The 23,734-nt window shown below is 33.6% G+C and overlaps 1 protein-coding gene across 9 annotated transcripts in view; it reads right to left on the bottom strand.

Annotated features, from left to right (window-relative positions):
- The window catches only part of LRBA (LPS responsive beige-like anchor protein), a 541,206-nt gene that overhangs the window by 17,286 nt on the left and 500,186 nt on the right, over nucleotides 1–23,734 (bottom strand). For 8 of the 9 annotated variants that reach the window (XM_036234292.1, XM_036234286.1, XM_036234291.1 and 5 more), the window contains 3 exons: nucleotides 21,429–21,491; nucleotides 16,351–16,506; nucleotides 10,342–10,509 (listed from right to left, as the gene is read on the bottom strand). In XM_036234292.1, the coding sequence (XP_036090185.1) occupies nucleotides 10,342–10,509; nucleotides 16,351–16,506; nucleotides 21,429–21,491 (387 nt within the window). The remainder of the gene's footprint in view (nucleotides 1–10,341; nucleotides 10,510–16,350; nucleotides 16,507–21,428; nucleotides 21,492–23,734) is intronic. The other variant, XM_036234293.1, reaches the window with a different exon arrangement.

The raw sequence follows: 23,734 nt of genomic DNA on the forward strand, positions 1-23,734 counted from the left end.
AATGCACTGCAAAGTTCTTTGGGCAGTTTAAAACGTTATTAGCAGAGAGAGAATCCCCTTGGTTCATTCACCATTTTCTTTTCATACCATCTATTATGAAACAAAGTGTGGTTCAACATTTCCCTATACTTAGTTTTGCAGCAATAAAATTCTTGCAGTTAATACTTAATTTAGAAGACTCCTGGGCTGGGAGCTAACATCTTCCATTTGTTTACTCATTCATTCCTTCACTTGTTCATTCACTGCACATTTATTGGGTATATATTATGTACAATGCACTGTGGAAACAAGGAGGGGAATTAAATATGGCCTGTATTTACAAATGACTTGATTTTAAATGGTCATTGGATCAGGTTTTGTTGACCTTCCTATGAACCTGCAAATTATAAATATAACAGCGAAGGTTAAAAAAGCTGTGCTATTTATTACAGAAATCCAAACTACTTATTACAACTGAATTCAATGCAAAATAAATATATAACATCAAATAAAGCCCTCAGATAGAAACAATATATAATTTTTCACATTAGTAAAATCTAATACAATCTGACCTCTTAGGTAAAACGAAATATGAAACCTGGCTTTGTTAAAAAAATAATAATAATTATAAAAGAGTACTCATTTTGAAGAAAATATAAATTTAAGAACCTAAATACATAATTAAGTTACTAAGTATAGATTTTTTAAAAAAATCTAAGTATTGTGCATTATATGCCAGTCGTTTCTTAAAGATGGATACTTCTATTTTGCACGTGCCTTTTGTTTCATTTTAATTACGTTTTGATTGATACAAAACATTCACTGAGAGAAAAAATTCATGCAAAAATTGATTACTAAGCTTTCTCTTCTGGCTCACCATAATGGTAAATTAAGAAAGAACTTTTCTGGCTCACCATAATGGTAAATCAAGAAAGAACATTATGAAAATAAGGTTAGCTGCTAAATGTTTCTCAAACCTATCCCATTAACTTTGTCATTTGTTAGTGGGAATTATAACACTATGTTTTAACTGTGCAACGAGAAACTATCTGAAATTTGTTCTATTCATTCTATCTCCACCAACCCTTCCCTCGCCTCTCCATTCATCGTCTCTTTGGTGAAAAACGTGTTAATTTAGTTAAATGTATAGACTACAATAAACAAGCCAACTGCAGTCAGGGTGTGGTAATCATTACATAGTAAATTTTGGTAACTTTTTCTTGTAAATAATATTGGAATTATTAATGCAAGACAAGATAATGTTGACATAAAAATCAATTTTAAGTTCTTTGTTTATAATCTTTCTCCTCCTCTGTGATATAGTTACATATATTATATATGATATATAGTTTATGACAATGGAAACATCCCCTAAAACTACATTAAAAAATGGGTTTGTGTAGGTATGTACCTATAATTATATACTTAAAATGTAACCTTACTATGTGTGATATTTAAAAAATACAAAATCCTATCATGACATATACTTTCACAAGAACTCAGTATAACAAAGTTATCTCTACATTGTTCTTTGCAAATACTGAGAGCTCTAGTGTATCAAATTCTCTACAGCTGATAGTCCAATGAAATTAAATCGACAATGCAGAGCAGTTTGGTGAAGGATGTGGCCTCTGGTCTAGAGAGCCTGAGTCCGAATCCAGGCTCCAGCACTGCTAGCTATGTGACTTCCCTTGGCCAAGTTCTCATAGTTCTAGTAAGATCTAGACTCTTCAAGGTCCAGGGTAGAAAGTAAAGGCTTATTTAAAATCTCTCCGTGCCTCAGCTATAAAACAAAGATAATAGTAATTACCATACAGGACTACTATGCAGATTAATGCGCTACTGTGCAAAGTGCTGAGACTGGTGCCCGGCAGGTAGTGAGCACTCAGCGAGCATTGCGTTGCCGTTGTAGTAGTAGTAGTAGTAGAATGATGAACATTTTCATGCTCTGTTGTAGATATTTCTTTCAGCAAAAGTATGTCTGATTATATGCTGCATAAATGCCAATTAGAGATGATCCTCTGGAGATTATTTTTATTTCTTGTCAAAAAGAAAATATATCTTAATATCTAGAAATTATACTTTGATTTCTCCCTTTCTTCCTTGTCTTAGACTTTGCAACTTTCCCTAATGATTCACATAAATTCTAATAAAACTACTAATATCTAGAAGCCTGGAGCAGAAAGTGAAGTAAAGGTACATTATGAAAATTAGGTATTTTCCCCCCAAATAAAATATTTTTATTTCTTCGATTATCAAAGTAATACATGTTTATTATAACATGTTAAGATAATTTATAAATAAAATGAAAAACTGCCTCCAAATTCCACTATCTATAACTATTGCTAACATTTTACTGGCTATCATTACAGACATAAATATACCTAGAATACAAAGTATATACTTACAGATATAGATATGTAGTTTTCTCATCTTTATGTTTAACAATACAGAGAGCATATCCTTCAATGTCAATATCACAAATCTAAATACGTCAATGGTTGTACAGTATCTTGTGATGTGGACCTATCATGCTCAAGCAATGTACTTCTTTCTTCCTACTTTCTTGAGACTTCATTTTCAATTCCCCACACAGGGATTTGTCTTTGGCCCTAATTCGTTGATAGGTCCTCCAGCTGCATATGGGTGTCTAGTAACGTAAACGTTATAAAATTCTGCCTCCAATAAAGAATGCAGATAGGACATTACTGAAATGAAATCTTACTCATATTTGTTTATATGCAACAGTAAGATTATTTTTATGAATGGTAATTAAAAACTAATCTTATCTATCTTAAATACCTAACTCACATAAAATTATCAGTATGTCCTCTTTAACATTTTTAAGGTTCCTTTGTAAAAATACATAAGTAAGGCACTAGTGAAAACTATAAAGAGTTTTCACATCTTTAGTTATCAGAAACATCCTGGATTTGACACCAAAAGCATAGGCAAGACAATAAAAAAATAAACAATTGGGGCTAAATCGAACAGAAAAGCTCCCACACAGCAAAGGAAACCATCAACAAAATGAATAAGTAACCTATGGAATGGGAGACAATATTTGCAGATCATATATATCTGATAAGGGGTTAGTATCCATAATAGATAAAGAACTAGTACAACTCAATAGCAAATAGTAATAATAATAGTCTGATTAAAAAATGAGCAGAAGATCTGAATAGACATTTTCCCAAAGAAGATATATAGATGGCCATGAGGTACATGAAAAAGCATTTAATCATCAGGGAAACGCAAATCAAAACCACAATGATGTCGCCTCACACTTGTTAGAATGGCTATTATCAGAAAAACGAGATAACAAGTAGTTGCAAGGATGTGGAGGAAAGAACTCTTGTGGACTCTTGGTGGGAATGCAAACTGCTTCAGCCACTATGGAAAACAGAACAGAGGTTCCTCAAAAAATTAAAAACAGAACTACCATGTGATCCAGCAATTCTACCTCTGGGTATTTATCCAAAGGAAACAAAGACTATTTGAAAAGGTTATCTGCACCCCCATGTTCAATGCAGAATTAAGTACAATAGCCAAGACATGGAAACAATCTAAGTCTCTATTGACGGCTGAATGGATAAAGAAAATGTGGTGTATCATATACAATGGAATATTGTCCAGCCATTAAAAAAAAAAAGGAAACCTGCCATTTGAGACAATGTGAATGGACCAAGAGGGCATTATGTTAAGTGAGATCAGTCAGACAGAGAGAAAGACAAGTACTGTATGATCACACTTATTGGTGGGTGCTAAAGGCAGGTGTGGGGAAACAGGTGAAGGTGGTCAAAAGATACAAATTTCCACTCATAAAACAAATCCTGGGGATGTAATATACAGCATGGTGACTATAGTTGATATAGCTGAAAGTTCCTGAGAGAGTAGATCTTAAAAGTTCTCATGATAAGAAAAAGTTTGTAACTGTGTGGTAATGGATGTTGACTAGATATATTACTATGGTGGTCATTTTGGAACATATACATATATCAGATCATTATGTTGCACTACTAAAACTAATACAAAGTTATACGTTCTCGATTAAAATAATATATATATCCTGACCCCACTCACCCCAAGGAAACAAAGCAATCTCTCAGTTGTAGAAAGATACAAACTGTAAGAATAAAAGCTAAAAAAGCTCAATAGTCATGAAGCCATGAGCCATGAGAGACAGTGAGACTTCTAAGGGTTTTTATCTGACATAAAAACCTTTCAAATCAAAAACAAAGTCTGACTGAACCTATTTGAATGTTAAAAAAATACTTTAAAAGATAGGACAATTCTTACTTTGTAAAAGAAATCAACAGAAGCATTTAAATATTTAATTTCATATAAAAACAGCTCTCTCTTCATAAATTCTAATAGAATTCCTTAAATTCTATTTAAGGAATACCTAAAGTACAATATCAGGTACAGATGCACAAAGCTGTCATAGAACTTCTCTAACAAAACCAACTTTTTGGAAGGTGGTAAAGTCAGTCCTATATGTTTTTCCAGGAGGTCTTAATTAAATGTTTCCTTAGTAGTGCTACAATAATGTCACACACACATGCGTGCGCATGTGCACACACGCACTCCTATGCAATATTCTAAAAGCAAAAAATCCTGCTTTTAGGCTTAAAAAGGGGGAGGGAGTAGCTTATAATTTGAGTATATTTGAGTATATTCAGTCTCAATTTATTGAAAGAAGACATTTAAAATTTTCTTTGAGAGCCTATACAACGATACTTAGTTGACTAAAGGGAATCTGTTGTACCTTCTTAGATTAATTCCAGCACTTGTCTAAAATTAAATTTCCTATCTGAGCATAAAATACTAGAGAAACAACTTTCTTTGGTGTGGTTCTATGAAAGTCTACATATGAAGACGCTCAGTTTCAGTTTGAGGGCATAAATCATCAGTTCTGTTCTCATATTTATATGGCCATAGCCTACAGGCTGAATGGTATAGTCATTTTTCTCTGCAACTAAACAAGGTAAATAAATGTGATATATTGGCACATCACCCCACCACTCTGCATATGGTGCGCATTAAGGTTGTATTCATTTGCCATATGAATATAATTCCTTTTACCACATCGACTATTAGTTACAAGCAGTAAATACAGAGTTGTTTTGCTGGAACTTGAGGGCCTGCATTACATCATGGAGCACTAAACATCCTGGACCTTCTGGAGAATTTCATAGATGTAGTTTTAATGTCACCTGAACTCGAACACTGCCAACATATTGTTTCAAACCCTACTTGATGAATTCTTCAAGGGGAAAAAAATACAGGGCAGTCTTAGTGTTAGTATAGCAGTGCACACCAAAAATAGGGCCATAGGGAAAGCTCTTGATGACATACATACAAGAACTCATGTTCTTGATGAAGAATCAGATCGAGTCATACCCCAGGTATAAACAGGCTACCTGCGGCAAGCATTGGTTTCATATTTAGAATCCAGAGAACATAAGGAACCTAAAGTTAATGTATCACCCAAACAATTTTCTCCAGGTGGAGGTTGCCGAAGACCTGCGATCAATACAGGAAGAGTTTATCTCATAACGGACTGTGATCCTTTTTTCATTAGATATATTTTTTGCTATGTTTCCTTAAATATTTACTATGACGTTCCAAATCCAGGCTATTATCGGGCAAAGGAAGGAAGGAAGGAAGGAAGGAAGGAAGGAAGGAAGTGTGTGTGTGTGTGTGTGTGTGTTTTACAAACTCTTACGGTTCAACCCATATCTTGACATATCTTGACATCTGTGACCTGTAAATAATACATCACAGGCAATTCAAAACAAAGTACACCTGTCTTATCAAGTACTGATTTTCAAATTTACCAACATTAAGTCCCCAAATGCATCCAGCAGATGGTGCTCTAGGACACATACTCACAGAAAGTATTGCTGTTTGTGTTACATCCGCCTTATTTTGGCAAGACAAAGAATAAGGATTTATCAGGCTCTTCACAAAAACATGTTAGGCTATATGATAAAAAGAACATAATTCCTAAATATGTACACCAAAATATACATATGCATAAGACAAGTGCGCAGGGGCAATCAGTAAATAATTCACACCTGGACATATTACAATACTACTTTTCTTAGGGACTTGATGAGTAGTCTATGTATATCAGTGATATTTACAGTTATATGGCAAGATCATTCTAAATTCATTAAAAAAAAATTTAGAATGCCTTAAAGTTAGAATTCATTTTTAATTATAGCAGGAATGTCTCATTAGGGTGATACTAGTAAAATTAACAACAGTAGGATTTACGGTAATGACTTACGTGATTGATGAGAGTGTAACAAAATGAAGTTTTAGACAGAGAAGAAAAGCAGGGCAGCTATGGCATACAGTACTTTAAAAAACAGCTCTGTGGGCTGTTAGTGCGAGCCTCATGGTCAATAAAACCTTCTTTCTAATTAACGGTGCTGAAATATTCTTAAAGAACAGAATCCTGGTGTTATGAAAAAAAACTTAGTTTTTTTTTTTTTTTCAGTAGACGCCATTCCCATAAAGGAGAAAGCTGACATAGATTAGCATGTCTGATTGCAAAGAGGGGGGGAAAAATGCCACCTTTCAATCAAATCAAAACCAGAATGTGAGAATGGAAAACCACTTTCCTGAAACACCCTGCACACAAATCTATGCTGCACCCTCGCCGTCAGCGGCCATTCGCTTCTAAAGCTAATTAACTGCGGCTTTAAAAAAATTACTCAGGTACCTAAAAATACTTTAGTACTTACTTTTAAAGGCTTAATAAGCATTTAATTTTATATTTATGATCTATTAGTATAATATTAAAATAGTGAATAATAACTATTTTGTAAAATTTAATCTTGCTTATAAGATCATTTCAAAGTTTTCAAAGTATTTAAATGTCAATTGAATGCATTGGGAAACATTTTCTCTAGAATTTGGAAATGCACAATCTGGATAGCCTTATTCTGAAGGAAAAATGAGTATTTTAGGAAAAGCATTTTGGTGTATAAGATTCAATTCTAAAACAGATATATATATATATATATATATATATATATAGATAGATATACATATACAGATATAGATATATAGATATAGATATATATACATACACACACACATACACTTCCATGCAGAAAATATCTTTCATTGAAACATTCTTAGTTATTTAAAAAAATGTACAAGTACATGGAATTGTATCTTAAATTTCTTCTCATTGAGAAAATTGCATTCCACAGGAGCTAACTCTCGCAAGACAACAGAGCCAAAGATAAAAACCTATCTGTTTTACAAGAAAACAAGGATTTTCCCATGTAATCTAGGCAGATTTCATAGAACGTGTGCATCCTTTTATAAGCCCTGAGTTATACGGTATATAGATTTCATCCAGTTAGAATTAGCCTGATTTTGCCCTAGCAATGCGCATATTATTATTGGATAACCTGATCGAAAAAAATAGTAATAAAGCTATCGACTTTATATATTTACGTATATAAAAGCCTGACCATTTCTTAAAGGTCATTTATAGTACATCCAAGAGGTATAATATAGGAATAAGCATAGCATAAAATTCCTCATCTGAAAAGCTCTGACTTCAGCGACTGCATCGTGGAGCCATCTATGAGCCACAGGGTTATAAAATCCAAACCAGCTTGCATGAATGTTTAAAACACACGGTAAAAATATCTTTGGTTTTTTTTTTTTTTTTTTGCCATTTTGCTTTAAAAAGCTTAGACTGGCTTGTTCATTTTTCTATTCTAGCGTGCAGAAATTTTCATTATATGAAAAAGTGCCTATTTGTCTTTCTCCCAGATTCACCCTTCAAAGCTAAAGCAAAATTAAATTGGGACATCAGACATTAGAAAAGGGCCAGAGAGGACGGGGTTCACTTTGAGAAAGGCAATTTAATTTTGTCAAGATACATTACAATTTTCTAAAGTTTTTATTAGATATTATGTTATTCTTTTATTTTTTTTCCCATTACTAGCATTGCTAGGAGTTAATGCCTAGCACACTGCAGACAATGAGAGGGTAGAGACGAAGTGCTTTATGAAAAATATAACATTATAATATATACTCTAATGCCAACGAGATGGTGTTTCTGTGGTGATTCATTTGCTCTAAGCACCCAGTGCTTCTGATAATACCTTAAGTCACTTATTTTTGTTGCTTTCATTTTGCAGACAAGATAGAAGATCCATAGTAAAGCTTAGAACTTAGATTTGTGTTACTCCAAACTCCAGAATTTGATCAATCCTACTTGATTCACTTTTTTTAGAGGCTGTGTATGTAAAAATTATCTAGGGTGATTCATAAGGTATTTGAGAGAGAGAGAGAGAGAGAGAGAGAGAGACACACGGAGAGAGAGAGAGATGGAAGGATGGAAGGAGGGAAGGAGGGAGGAGGGAGGGGGAAGAGAGAGAGAGAGAGAGAGAGAGAGAGAGAGAGAGAGAGAGAGAGAGAGAGAGAGAGAGAGAGAGAGAATGTGTGTGTGTGTGTGTGTGTTACCCTTCTGGAAAAGCTGAATATTTCTAGTTTTAAAATATATTTAGAGCAATCTGTGAAATGTAACAACAATTACATATAAGTGTAGCTAATAAGCCTTGAGCTATTTCTCAGAATACTCGTTGGTAACGACATACAGAACATGATTTAGTTAAACAAAAATTTCTTTTTCTTGCGCTTGGATTGCAATATATTCATGAAACATCATACACTATTTTAAGGCAAGAGAAAGTTCTTCCTAAATATTTTCAGCTAAATAACAAAATGATATATTTATTATCTATGTCAAATCTAGGTTTGTCTGAGATAAGTTAGTGAATCCCGATAACTGAATTTACAGACATAAGAAAAAAAGAAACTGAAAGTAATCGCTCATCCTAAAAGGCCAGAAAGGAAAATAAACAAAATGCAAGAGTCCATAATAAAAAGAACGTAAAGTATTTTTCAGAAGAATGTGAAAAACAAAATCTCTGACGTTTACATATTTGAAAAATTTATAATTATATATAGGTATTCTGTATAAATATGTGAAATATACACATGTACCCACTATCCCCCCATAAAACAAACACTAAAGTTTGATCTGATCAGACACTAGACTATCCATAGCACTGCAGCCTTAAAGTCATTTTTCATATTTTAATATTTGTATAAGGAATTATCCATGTTTTGACTAAAATAAGAAATCTTTTAGTCAAAATATTAAAATTATAATTTGCAGAAGGCAAAAAAAGAGAGTCACTGAATAAAAACTTTGCTTACAAAATATAAACAAAGATAAAACAGCTTTGATAAAATGCGTATACTTTTTAAAATTGTGCTTTTAACTAAATTTTAAAAAAATGTTTCGCTTTCATATAAATATTATACATTTAATAAGCACAACTTTAAGAAGTTAATCCAAAACACGACAGATTTAAACATATTTAGACTGTTTCATAATCTGGGGCTGAGTGACAGGGCATACCATAGGATTCAGGTAAAGTAACCAGGAACAACATGATCCTTCCTTAAGCAAATACATTGCAACTTGCTTTAAATTAAGAAACTGTAAATATTTAAGAGCAGTGAAAATGCTCTACCTTATGAAGTAAAAATCTAAAGCTGTTCTTGCAGGAACTCTTCGGTGTTGTCATAATCATTTTAATTAAATTCTCATTTTTCAGGTGGTCCCTTTAATTGTTTTTTCCTACTTTTTAATGTGTTTTTCTAAAGCCATTTCTTTTCTGCAGCTGTGTGCGATTGGTTTTAATGGTAGCTGCTTCCTTTTTTGCCTTCTGTGAATTACAATTTTAAATGGTTACACATTTTTTGTTTTACTGCCTTCAGCATAGTTTCATAAAGATGTTTAAGGCTGTTGGTGAACATTTTCATTTCCTATCTGAAAAACCAAGAGCCAATTTGAATATTCCATATTGGCCTTTTATGAACTGCTGTATCTTTTAATATGTAAATGAAAGCATACTTTTTATAAAGACTGGTTTGTTTCCATGAAATTATAATTTTTTGCTCTTTTAAAATATGAATTCAATAAACAAGGTAATAGTGATTGTTCTTTTATGTTATATCTTATTGTTTGTGAATGAAACACCTCTATTTTATGTGATGACAGCCATTTCCAATGAAGAACTAGCGTTTTCAGATCGTAAGAATAACCTATAACATGAAAAATGAGATTTTGTGCTTGTATTTGGTCACAAAATGTCAATAGTGAGGCTATTTAGACTTTTCTTAAATTATAAATAAGAAATGAAAACTACTTGATAATTCAGTTTCACTTTCGCCATGGTGAAAAAGATAACTTGACTGCAAAATGCTGTTGCATATCATTTGTAAAAGTTTACGTACAAAATAAATTGTACTTACTGCCTGGATTATCTCCAATCCCACTGGTTTTTCCATTCCAGTACCAGAGCAGAAGGGTGGCATCACGTGACCCTGAGAGAATGTAGCAATTTCCCCCAATATATGACTCGGAACGAGTGAGGCAAGTGACAACATCCCAATGGCCGAACACCACTTGGATCAATTTTCCTGAAACACAAAACAATTTTCTTTAAAATTGCCATTAAAAAAAATTAAAAAAAAAATTCCTGTGACCATTTAACTTATAGTAAATCTGTGTTAACTTATATTCTGATAATTCTGATATTACAATAAAATTTGATCTGATCCAACTTCAAAGTTCTCTTTGAATAGTAACACATGCAAAAAAAAAAAAAATCAATTGAATAGTGATAACATTTTTAAAGGGCAAATACCATTTCGACTCAAATAACAATATTTAAAGACCAGAACACCATCTCATCAGATATGGCTACTGTAAATCACAAGTGAATCCCATCTACTGATGTAAGCGGGCATAGGACAACCCTTATTTGGAACGGTTTCAACATTTTCTTAAGTTACGCAAAACAAAGCAAAATTTAGTTGCCTTTCTGTAAGAACTCTATAATTCAGACTTCTCTGAATTAGTAAGGATTTAATATTTTTTTCTTCTCCTTTTTTAAGTGATCTATATAAGGAAAACATAAGTCACTTTGGAAAGCTCCTGTTTTTTGTTTTTAAAATCAGAATTACATGAAAAGGACTAATAATACATTGTGATTGCCATTTGAGCCAGGTCATTCCTTTTTTGTCTTAATTGTTTGAAGAAAACTCTCTTGGGGGGGGGGTAATGATGAAGTTTAGATTATGGCAGTTTATCTAATGATAACGACTGGAGGTGGTAGAGAGGCACCCAATAAACTTACTATATATATTTAGGGCTTTGGACACAGGATGAATTGTTCATATAATGGTGTCAAAAAAAAAAAAGAGTAAAACTCTACCTTTTAGAATCTTTTTAAATCAAATATAGTGTTTATAATTCATGTGAACTTGTCCAAAGAATTAAATATCTGTAATAGTCCTTCCATCACATCCTTATAGTTTCTAGCTAAAATTTTTCTTTGAAATGTCCACAGACTCTAAAAATGAATGTCATAGAATGCCCACCTTTAATATTAATCATGAGTTTTTTTTTTTTTTTTTGGTAAGTGCTGCAGTGGGGTCATAAAAAATATAATTCAAATGTTCAAGGGAAAAAAAACGATGAGGCTGAAAAAAATTATGTCTAAAACGTTTCTGTGTTTAACTTGTAACACATCATAACCTATTCAAAAGCTTAGGTTCTCAATTAAGTATTGGCATCTAAGTGTATTTGATTTTTCAAGATAATAACTAAACATTTATATTGTTTTAATTTTTAATTTTAATAAACCCAAAGCTTATTATAAATGCTATAAATTTAGAAATGAAATACTGAAATATACTTTATTGAAATCAGATGGAAAGTAAAATATAATATTTTCATTCTTGCAAGGAGACGACTATTAGTAACTTTAAAACCAGATTTCATTTCAATCTCAAATTGCAAAATTAATAAAGTACATTTTCCCTCCTCTGAATAAAGACTTTAGTCAAAGCGGGTGTTTTAACTGCAAAATGTTAAAAATGTTCACTGAAGTTCTTCAGCCTTATAAACTGACTTCGAAATGTTTCATTTTAGAAATTAGCAATATCAATAAATACGGTAAGAATTCAAGACTTTCTAGAACAAAAATGAAAAAAGAAAAGGCAAATTAAATGTAAAAATGTATAACTTTCACTTCATTTCCAATTTACATGCACTTAACAAAGCGGTGAAGTTTAGTGGTAAAACGGTGGGGTTAAATTAGAGGAAGGTTATTAAAGATAAGACAAAAGTTAGATGCACTCTTATTACAAATGAGAAAAATAAAGGTTGAATCAGCTTTAACTACTGAGGAAATGGAGCCGCCATCTTGTGATTGTTTTTCATCACAAGAGTACGCGCAGTGACTTCCGACTCTGCCTGAACCTAAATGCTGAGAGCATGTAAACTAGAGGATAGGTTATTTAGAGTAAGCCTATTCAAGATTTGATACCCATCAACTCAGTAGGTTTTTGGACTGAGGATGAGTGAAATAATAACTAGATATGTGAGTAAGGTTTATGGCCCAGAGTGTTTCACGTGCACAAGGAGGCTTGCAAAAGAGCATTCACTTGGTAACTTGCTTAATTTCCAGCTGATGTGAGGGCAAAGTGGAAAGATTTATCTGTAAAAGTGAAATGGATTAAATACAGTGCAAAATTATCCAAGATCATTTATTAATTAGTTAAATCATCAATTAATCATAAGTTAAGTCGTCACACTGTATCGAGAATGTCTGTGTCTGGATAATGTATACACAATCACTGTGGTTTCTCTTTTTGACAAAAATTTCCTAGCATTCTAAATTTTGCTCCAAAAGTCATCACAATTATTTTCCATTCAACAAATATTTACTGAGCATCTAAGTACCAAGCACAAGGCCTTTTTACATCTACGCAGTAGTAAACAGACACGGCAAATAGACATGGTCCCTGTCGCCACAATATTTACTATCTGTTGGGCAAACAGACATTAAACAAATACAAACAGATATATAATTAGGAACAGTGCTAAGTATTACAAAATAAAAGTACAAAGTAAGATCAGTGAGAGTAATAAGGTAGAACGAATGGAGACTGGGCGTCTAGGAAGATTGAAATAAGGGAGTGGCATTTAAATACTTACCATCTAAAGGGTTTCATATTTTAATACAAATTAATTCATTCTCTACAATTTATACTTTGGGCACAACTCTGGAAAACATTATTTTTTTTAAGTTTACTTTTCCCTCTTCTGGCAGCTTCCCTCGGCAATATTTGTTATCGCTGTGAGGTTGAGGTTCACTCCTCCTAAATAAATCACAGCATATAAATACCTGCTGCTCTTTTGGTAAATTATTTTCTGATAATCTCATAAGTGTTCCTCAACCTTTATTTTTTGTTTCCTTTAATACCAGTCCACCTCTCCACACACTAATATCAAATATTACCACAAGCACTAGAATATCCCTTTTTTGACAGAACAAATTTTCTAGTTAATGTTTTATTTGACAGCTGTGCTACAAATAAAAAAAATTCAAGCTCAGGACTCTGCACCACTGAATCTAAAATGTGGCCTGAAAATAATTCCCACTGCCGAGGGAAGGTTTTATTGTTGCCTCTGCTGTTCTGCTTGTGTCCCGAAAACATGATTTATGTTAAAAGAATTTCCTGTTACAACCGTGTTTCTTCCCTTCCCCCTCCCAAACCTAATAAGAAGAGGATTTTTCTTTTTTTTTAGGTGGGGGGGAGCTTATGTGCTAAAATATAATTGAATTCTACACTTGTGATGGCTTTACCATTATATATTATTAATCGTACAATTTTTCCTTTGCTTCTCTCCCAAAATTAGAATATATTTAATATTCCTACTGCCATAAAAACATAAACACATACTTACTCTAACTGAAATTATTTTACATAAAACTAGCATGAGTGTTTGTTTGTATACAAGACAGTAAGAAAGATATTAGGACTAGCATTTGAGATTTTTTTCACAACTTTTCTGGCAAGCGTAAATATATTATTGTGCAAGCCAAGTCAGTCTCATTAAAATAAAGTTCCAAAAAAGGCTACTTCGTATGAAATGTTTTATATACACAAATCTACACATACATATTTCAAAAAACAGTAAAGTGGAAGGTTTTTGGAAAGAGAAGAAATGTTATCTAGTTTATTATTAAGTCTAATGTAACATGGCAGATGTACTAGGCACTTAGGGTTATAAATTAGTATTTTCCAAATTAACCAATGATTGGCAGGTAACACCTATATGAGATGACATGGTACAACTACGAAGAATGCTACATTTGAAATCAGAAGAGCTGGCTCCTATGCCCAGTTCTGTGGCCATTATCTACACAAATATGAGCAAGTCAATCTTCCTCAACCTTAGTTTCATCATCTGAAAAATGGGGATAAGGCACCTATTCTATCTCACAGAATTACTGTGAGGCTGAAACGGTATTATGTATGTGGAAAAACGTCTGTAATTTTAAAGAGCTGTGAATGTAAGAACTATTTTAATTATTAGTATATATAAAAGTGAGGTTAGCTTTACAAATATTAATATTCAATGCTTTTTAAAAATGACATAATATGGAAAGACAACAAACTTAAAAATCCTCGAACATCAAAACCAAAGACTGACATAATATATAATTCCACTTATATGACATCCTGGAAAAAGAATATGGAGATGAAGAATAGAGCAGCAGTTGCTGAGAGGTTGAGGTGGGAGAAGATGAATTTTGGGGATGATACGGTTGCTCTGTATCTTAATCGTGGTGGTAGTTACGTAACCGTATGTAGTGCCAAAACTACTGGAACTTTAAAGCAAAAGAATGAATTTTAATGTTTATAAATTTAAAAATAATTTTCAAAAATGTGTAAAAATCAATATGCAATCTAAAGAATGTTAAGGAAATCTTGTGAGAGTATGAAACAATTTTAATCTGAAAATTTGTGCAACAAGGAAGTAAAATTTGAGGTCAAATAATGCTAAGTTAATAATTGCCATAATAAAGAAAGAAAATGTTAAAATTTTAATTTGATTACTAAATCAGATTTATTATGATTATAAACGTACTTTAGAAAAATAACAATCCACACTGTATTTTTAAAGAATTCTAGAAGAGTTTTAGGTTCAGTAGTAATCAACCTAAGAGGCCTGAAGATGTAGTAAAAGCCCAATTAATCAGAAAGACTTGAATGATGATGTTTTCTTTCTGAATCTACAGAATAAAGATGCAAATTATAGAAAACTAGATCATCTACTCCACAAAACAAAAAAATAAACGCTATCATGCCTAAAAATAACTTCCAGGGTTTACCGTAGGAACGATCCACACCCACCTATTTTCCCCACTCTCTCACAGCCGTCACGACACTGCCATCTAAATGCTCTGAGGACAGACTCCGTGAGCAACCAGCGATTAATTTTCAGTACACTCTACTTAGGAAGGCAGGAGCATGGACTCTTACGTTTCATAGAGATTATTAACAAGACTGAAAGATGATTTACTATAATAAGTTCCTATTCCGGTATTTAAAATATTTTTTCTACTCCCACGACATTTAACCGAGATATTTGTAGAACCTTACTTTAGTTGAAATACCTACTTCCATAGTATCTAGCAAGTTTTGATGCATTAATATCTAATGTAGTTTAAATATTCAGCTACATATTTACTCTAAGTGTATTTAATAATCCTCTAATGGTTTCTAAAACACTTTACAGGAACTCCATTAAATTTTTCAACGTTTCTCAATTTCTTGCATGTAAAAACTTATAAACAATTACTAGATTGGATCTCCTATAATAACACTGAGTTGAGCATGGTTTGTCCTTAGGGACATTCATGCAAATGGAATATACAGACTTAATTTTTATATTTTAACAAGAGCTTTCACACATAATATCAGAAGTCAGCTACTTTTCCTCGTGATGGTGTAGCTTTCTGCAAGATTCTATGCAGAACTGGGCAGAGGCAAGACTATCTACTCCCAGGAAATACCCTTCACGAGAATTTCCAGTAAGGAAAAAAAATCCTTTAAATAATACAACGGTGGGAAGATACACCTGTATGCATGCACATTTGTCGTAAGAGTATGCACATAAATGTGCACAGGGTATCTGCATACAAGCATATGTTTTCAACACGGGTCATTCATGCTGTAAGCGTGAGGCTTGGATGACAAATCTGCTATGAAAAAACTGCCTCTTAAAAATGCGCTGAAGTTAACAGTAGACTATGTAGATTATTACTTGAAATAGAAAAGTGTCTTTTCGTTATTTTACAACTTTTAGACATATGTAACTTTTTAAAAAAAGAAGATGAGAAAACATTCTAAGTCAACGCCACTTGTAAACTTTAGTTCACTGATGAAGAAAATAACAGTTACCTGTGTCTGTAGAATAGACTCGGAAACTCTTATCCCAGAAGCCACAAACGAGAATATAACGGTTGTCGGAAGTGATGACGAAGCACTGGGAATGGACTTGAATACTTTGGTCTAGAAGGTCCGTGATTTGCCTCCTGTGCATTCCTGTATTGCTGGCTGTTGAGAATAGAGGAAGAAAGAAAAAGCTTACTAAACCCACATGTGCAAAGAAATCCTACAGTTTGCCATCCTGTGGGTGGGGGATGAGGGACGAGAGGTGACACATTCCAGGAAAAGAATATCTGATCTTTAATTTTCAATATAGTAATATTTGAAAAACCAAATAGAAAAATACATCTGATTGTTGGAAGAACGTGGGTAGCTAAATTCAACATCTCAGTGAGGAATTTTGCCTAGAGGAAAGAAATAATAACATATTACAATTTAAAAATTGTATACACTTCTCAGAACATGCTTTCTAGCTCTTGGGCAGGACCAAACTAGATTACGATCTCCAGACTGCATCACAGTTAGGTTTGTGTTTCTGACAATCTCATTACATCTATTGCCATGAGGACGGATTCGTGTTGTGACAATCTATTACCTTTAACTTTTTGTCACAGGAAGAGATATTAGAATTTAAATGTCATATATTTGAAATATTGTAGCATCTTGTACTACTTTGGCTTTCACAGGTCTTTAATTTGACTAGATGTGAACTCCCATTTCCCCTGTTTACAGCTGCACTTGCATGTAAGGAAAGGGTGGAACCACTATTTATTAAAGATACTTGTAATTGAAAAAGTCAAAGCACAGCACACTGCCACTTTCTTACTCCTTATGTAAGCAATAAAACAAGACAGCTGGCAGTGTGTTTTCAAAGTGCTACAGAGCACCTGAGATCAGGTTTGTCACAAGGCACAAGGTCAGACACACACCGACATCAAGCACGTGGGAAGAGTAATAATCCTCCAGAAATACATTATCAAGTATGTTATTATCAGAAAAGGAATTTTCACTGAGATGCCTTTTTTGGCATCATGAGGCCGACCAAATATAAAGCTTTGCTTCTAGTCATCCAAAGGGTATTTCACATCAACTTTCTAATATGAATAAATGCTTCTTATGTTCCTAAAGAATCTTGACTGTACCAGAAACTGTATGGAATGAACAAAATTTCTGCATCTGATTATTATATACTTTGTACCACAGTCTTCAATTTAAAAAATACTGTAAGTGCATTGATAAAAATAAAAAATAAGAAAATGTCTGTAATATATTTATTGTATATAACTAAGTTAATGTGGCTAATTTAATAGAAGGCTCAGAAAGTAATACAGACAAAAAAAGTGTTCAAAATACTCTCCAGCGTTCTGCTAGGCATTAGTGGGGACATAGAAGAATAAAATACTCCCTGTCCTCAGGATATACACAACATAGCAAACGTGTGTGTGTGTGTGTGTGTGTGTGTGTGTGTGTGTGTGTGTACGAAATACTGCAAAATGCTGCTAGTGACTGACTATATAACTTAACCATATACTTTTGGGTGATTAATGGGCTAGAAAGTGACGGCAATAGGAAAAAGGGCAGAATTCTAGTTTGGGGTCATTTACCCTGTCTTTTCACACAAAGGGAAGTTGCTGGCAGATGAAAAAAAAAACTTTTGTAAACTGGGGGAGGGAAAAAAAGAGAAAAAAAAGAAGAAAAAGAAGAAAAAAATTTAATCACTTATTCAATAAAAAAATAAATTAAAAAAAAACTTTTATGGGTATCACAGTGTATCATAGGGAGACAATAGTACCCCACTGCAGTGAGGCTGTGTGATACAAAATTCAGGTCCCCCCCTCAATTCCAAGGAACCTAGCAATTAAAAACAAATCATACAGTACTTTATATGCTGGTTATTACAGTAATTTATTCCACATGAAAACTGCAAAAATGTTAGTTTTTGTATGATTTGTGCTCCTATGATATAAACTTTCATATTGGTCTTTTTTTCTTTTTTTCTGGTGTGATCTTTTGGGAAGACCTAGCTTCACAGATCTGGGCATGCATGTAAGTTTGAACTACGTGCACAAAGTACCTATGGGTAAAGGCGGATGCCCCTTCGGCGTTTGGGTGAACTATTTTCTAAGTAACTGCTTACTTGTAATTTAACACTGTAACATCTGTCTGTCTGTCTATCTTATCTATCTGATCGAATCTATACAATCTACCTATCTCACAACTGTCTTTCTTTTATCTTACTGTGTTCTCTGGTAAATTTCCTGAGATTCACTACTGAAATAATTTTTATTTAATAAAAATTAGGTATATTTGTCTAAATAAGTAGTCTTCGAACTGGGGTAAACATACCTCTGGGGTTTAAAACTTCCCAAGGGATACACAGACACAGATGGTTTTAAGGGAATCAATTTCTAGTTCCTCAACTTTCATATGTTCCCTGCCTGAAACAGATTTGTCTGAGAACTCTCCTGTGAGTTTTCCTTTCTAACCTCCCCTCTCACAAGCTCTTCTTCCACTAGATAAAATAAAGGCATATTTCTCTCCTGTCCAGAATCTTACTATGGTGCTTTACCTCAGGATATAAAACATCTCTTGAGAGCCAAATAAAGAGACAATTCAAAGTACTAAGGTGATGCTGAAAAGTGAATGCCTAGGTACCAAATCATTCTGCAAGGCAGGTGGTTTCCAAATCACTACTTTCGATAAAATGGAAGGAGGGTCTAATCAGGCTGTCATTTGATAAGATTATTAAAAGTAAGTTTCAATGATAGATTGTTAAAATGATCACTGAATGACAGACCATAAAAAAATTCTTAATAACAGTTCACTATAGAAATTTTGTCACATAACCCAGAAAGAGTTCAAAGATTTGAGTGACACTGTTACAACAAAACTCTTTTCTTTCCCATTTATTTTCTTATGTGAATGACATTCCTCAGAACTGCCATCTATAAATAATAATAGAACTGTTGACAAATCCTGTCTCATTTAGCAGGAAATAATGTTCATCCATGACTACAGGAGCTGTTTCATTAAAGATTTTTTTCTGATTGTACTTTATGTTTAATAATGTTTATTTAAATTTATAATTTTAACCAATATTCAAAAGAAATAAAACTGTGTAGGGGAAGTAGAATGAAAAAAAATATGAATTCAAGATGAAAAAGGAATAATATAAAATTTTCAAACTGTTAAGAGCTTTTTAATGCATTTTTTAAAAACAAAATATTGAGTATCAATTCCCTTGGATATTTAGATTCCACTGAATATATTTAAAATTTTATATAATATGCCAGAAATTGTAAATTTTGCACCTATTTAAACCTGTGATGAAAATATTCAAATATCAACTTAAAAATGTGGGGAAGGTACATAGTTTTAAACAATTACATTAGGAAATATAAGAGCAATCAATCCAATGCCCAGTGATCTAGAGCAGGGAAGAAAACTATGCTGTAGGCCAAATCTGGCCCATGCAAGGTTTTATATATGAAGTTTTATTGGAACACAGCAAAGCTCATTTGTTTATATATTGTCTATGGCTGCTTTTGTGCTATGACAGCAGAGTTAAGTAGTTGTGTGTGACACCTAATGGCTCACAAAATCTACAATATTTACTACCTGGCTCTTTACCAAAAAATGTTTACCCATGCCTGGTCTAAAAGGTTACAATGGCTGAATTCGTTTAATTACTTCATACTATAGGATATTCGCTGACAAGTTTTAAGGCAAACAATAAGTCCATCATGTTTTAAATGACTTAACAAATAGGCTTTATAATTTTCCCTTTTAAAACTTTACAAAAGTGAGTACTTTTAAAAATATATGGTAAATCATATCTAGCCAAAGCAAAACAAGATTTAGGAAAAAGAGTAATATTTATCCTACGTATGGACAGTTACTTCCTAGATTGCTGCTTATATCTGAGGAAATGATAAATGAATTCGTTTTGAGCTTAAGGTTATTTTAGTTCATCTTGATAGTTCATCTGCAAATGGTGGCCATGTAGCTGTCTACTGAAACAATGGTTTTAAAGATAAAAAGGAATGACACACACATAAGGAACATCTTGAATTTTAAAATAATAAGTCAGCTTACTCATAGGCTTTATTTAAAAACTTTAAAATTCTAATAAATTTATTTTTGACGGGGAAATTTGACAAAATTATAAGCCAAATACTCGCGCTAGTAGCATATCCCTGCAGCTGTGCAATTCAGTTTTTTATTCTAAAAGTTATTGAATAGCATCTTTAATACCGAGGCTTAACATTTTTAGTGGAGACACATTTGAAATCCCGACCCATAAGGATGAAAATGCTGAACTAGAGATTTCAACGAAACTACTCAAAAAGACTAACGGCAATTAAATATTCTAAATCACCTGCTGCAGATGTTCATTTCATCCCAATGGCTCTTTCTGGTCTCTTCCCTTTTCCTTTCCACCCCCCTGAACAAATTTAACCTCCAATGGCAATTTATTGGGCTGCAGGACCCTAGGAAAATGAATACAAATATCTTAACACTGCCATTGGCCAGGCAATATATTTCAACTTTGAAACTGCTCTGCAATTGCACATTAATCCCCTCAGACTGAACAGAGGGTCCAGGAAGAAAGGATTGATCTCCTTTAATGATGAAACCCTGGCACTACAGTTTTATTTTTCACAACACAGTGCTAAGAACCCCACTGTTATTATGAAAATTTCCCTAGCAAAAAAAGCTCCATCACATTACTGGTGCACCAATTCATCATAACGTGCCTCGCTCCTGCTCATCAACAAGTCTGAGTGATGAAAAGATCCAATATTATCCTGACAGTACTTCATGCGCATTCTCAATCACACATTATTACAGCATCCATATTAATTTTCAGTGACACGCGTCCTAGGCCTGTTCAAATTAGGCAAACCAACGAGGGGGAGTTGATGAAATACCAGCATAGCCACAGCTCATTGCATTCCAATTTGCATGCAAATGGTTTATCAGGAAAATTCCATTCCCAGCAACCAGCAAGTGAAAAACAACTGTAATCTACACTTCAGGGCCACCATACAGAGCTTAATGAATCGCAAAGAGAGAAGGAAGTGACAGACCTATGAGAGGATCGATTTCCACTGGCAGCTGGTATGGCTGGTCTTGTACAGCACCTTGATGAGCTGGAATTCACAAAAGATTTTTAAAAAAGCATTATTTTTCATATACAAACCACATGAAAATGCATAAGTCAAATCTTATGTAGAACTGTTTCCAACCCCCAAATCTCTCATAGTTTTGTGAAATTTAAAGAAAAAAAAAAATCCAGGTGCTTTTATGGCTGGCTTATTAAACATTTATTTTAGATTAGTGCTGTTCTGAACATGTGCCATCAGCAGTGGCTCCAGTCCTAGGCCATAAGCTATAGCAGATGCCTGACTGGCAAACTCTGATGCTGCAACAAAACAAAATTAAGTGGTAAAGCGCGCTGAAAACAAAATGTGACAACCATCTGCTGACTGTAGCAAATACTGTTTTTTTGGGTACTTCTTTAAAAGGCAGTTTTGAATGCTGCAGCACAAAGGATCCACAAAAACGTCAATTTATGATGGAGAAAGGGAAGGCTCTAAGTCAGGGAACATTTAATGTTTCATCCATCACTTAAAATAAATCAATTGAAAGTTTGAATAAAAATAAAGAAAGCTACCCACAGATAAATGTTTTAGTTAAATGCATTTGACTGAAACATTCTCCTAAAGGTTTGATTGAGGTTTTTAGAAAGTTTTATTAATATTTAATATATCCATGGTTTCTATTTAAAAATACCCCGAGAAGCAAATGAGTAACAAAAATCAATCCATACTAAGAATAGTTTGTTCAATTCTCAAAATGGTTCTAAAGATTAAGGCGTACCTATCTTCTGTACCTGAAGAGATTTTGTAGTCCACTGACTGCCCTGTGCAAGGCTGAGGACAGCCATGTAACCTTAGGTAAATCATAAACCTCAAAATGAAGGGCTTGGAATAAATGATCTTTTCTGCTTTATAATTCTGATAGTTACATTCTGGGCCCTTTTCCAAATCATTTTCCCCAAATGACTCAGCCCTTGATCCTGGTCAGTATCTGCCTTTTTATAGACTCATAAGCATTTAAACTGCATGGTCAGTGTTAGAGTTCTGCTTAATACCTTCAGATTTTAGGAAATCTTTCTGACTGTCCTTGAGGGGCTGGCAATAAAAATGGGGTACTTTCGAATGCATTCATTAGATTATTTTAAAATGTATTATGTCATCATTTCCTCTGTCAGTAAATAAAAACTTTTCAAGGATGTTTAGAAAACAAAATAACTGATAAAATAACTGAGTAAGTACAACGTTAATATGAAAAATTATAGTTGAGTATTTATAAGAAAGTAGTGAAGAAAGGAAGCCATAGGACTCAACTCTTTTTTTACTGAAGGTACTGTCTTTGCTGATCACTGGCTCTGCCAGTAAAGTGATCACAGGACATAGGGAATGATCAGGAAAAACGTACCACAGGTTCTGATTTACCCGACAGTGCCATTTACTGCCAGGAATACCAGTGCCCACCAACACTAATACCATAAGGATTTTTTCTCTACTTCTCTGAGAATCTTGGATCACAGCAGCACTGAAACCAAACTGTCAGGGAAAGAGGTTGAGGAGGTATAACTATCTTTGGTCCTGCCTCAAATCCCGGTTCTGCCTCTGGCTGCCTGCGGGACCCTGTGCAGGCTATGTGGGTTCTGTGTTTTAGTTTCCTGATCTGTATAATGGGATAGAGGGTCAGGTTAAACCGTATGAAATTACCAGTATCTGACACTTTGATGAAAATGGCAATTTCATGTGGCTCAGCCTAAATATAAGGTCTATATCCTAAGACTGTTGAGAGGATTCAATGAGTTAATACATGTAAAGTGATTAAACTGTATGCAGAACCTAGAAAAGGCTGTATATTTTTTCCCCTGGAGGTTCTGCAAGGGCCTTTGAAGGAGAAGAGTAAAAATGATTCCCCCCACCCCCAAATCAGGACTCAGATACTCATGAAGAAAATGACAGGAGCTAGCTGTCTAATGAACAAGCTATGGAAATCAGAAGACTCAGAAAAGAACCAGAATCTAAACTGAAAAAAAAAAAAAAAAAGTGTAACATGAACTTGATATACACTGGAGAAAAGAATGTTAAGAGATTTTTGACATTTGTTTTAAATCAAGGCATACTGACAGGTAACGGTAGCAAAGATAGGATGAAAGATCAGATTTATGTAAATATACCTTAAATGAGGCATAGATTTAATAAAACGGATGCTTGATATTTTTAGGTGTAGGTGTAGCTCAGAATTGGAGATCACATTGTAGAAAGACAACCTTACTTGTGTATAACCATGTTATTATTCTTGGCATTTA

This window comes from Rousettus aegyptiacus, unplaced genomic scaffold (assembly GCF_014176215.1).
Source record: "Rousettus aegyptiacus isolate mRouAeg1 unplaced genomic scaffold, mRouAeg1.p scaffold_m13_p_16, whole genome shotgun sequence".
NCBI classification, from domain to species: domain Eukaryota; kingdom Metazoa; phylum Chordata; class Mammalia; order Chiroptera; family Pteropodidae; genus Rousettus; species Rousettus aegyptiacus.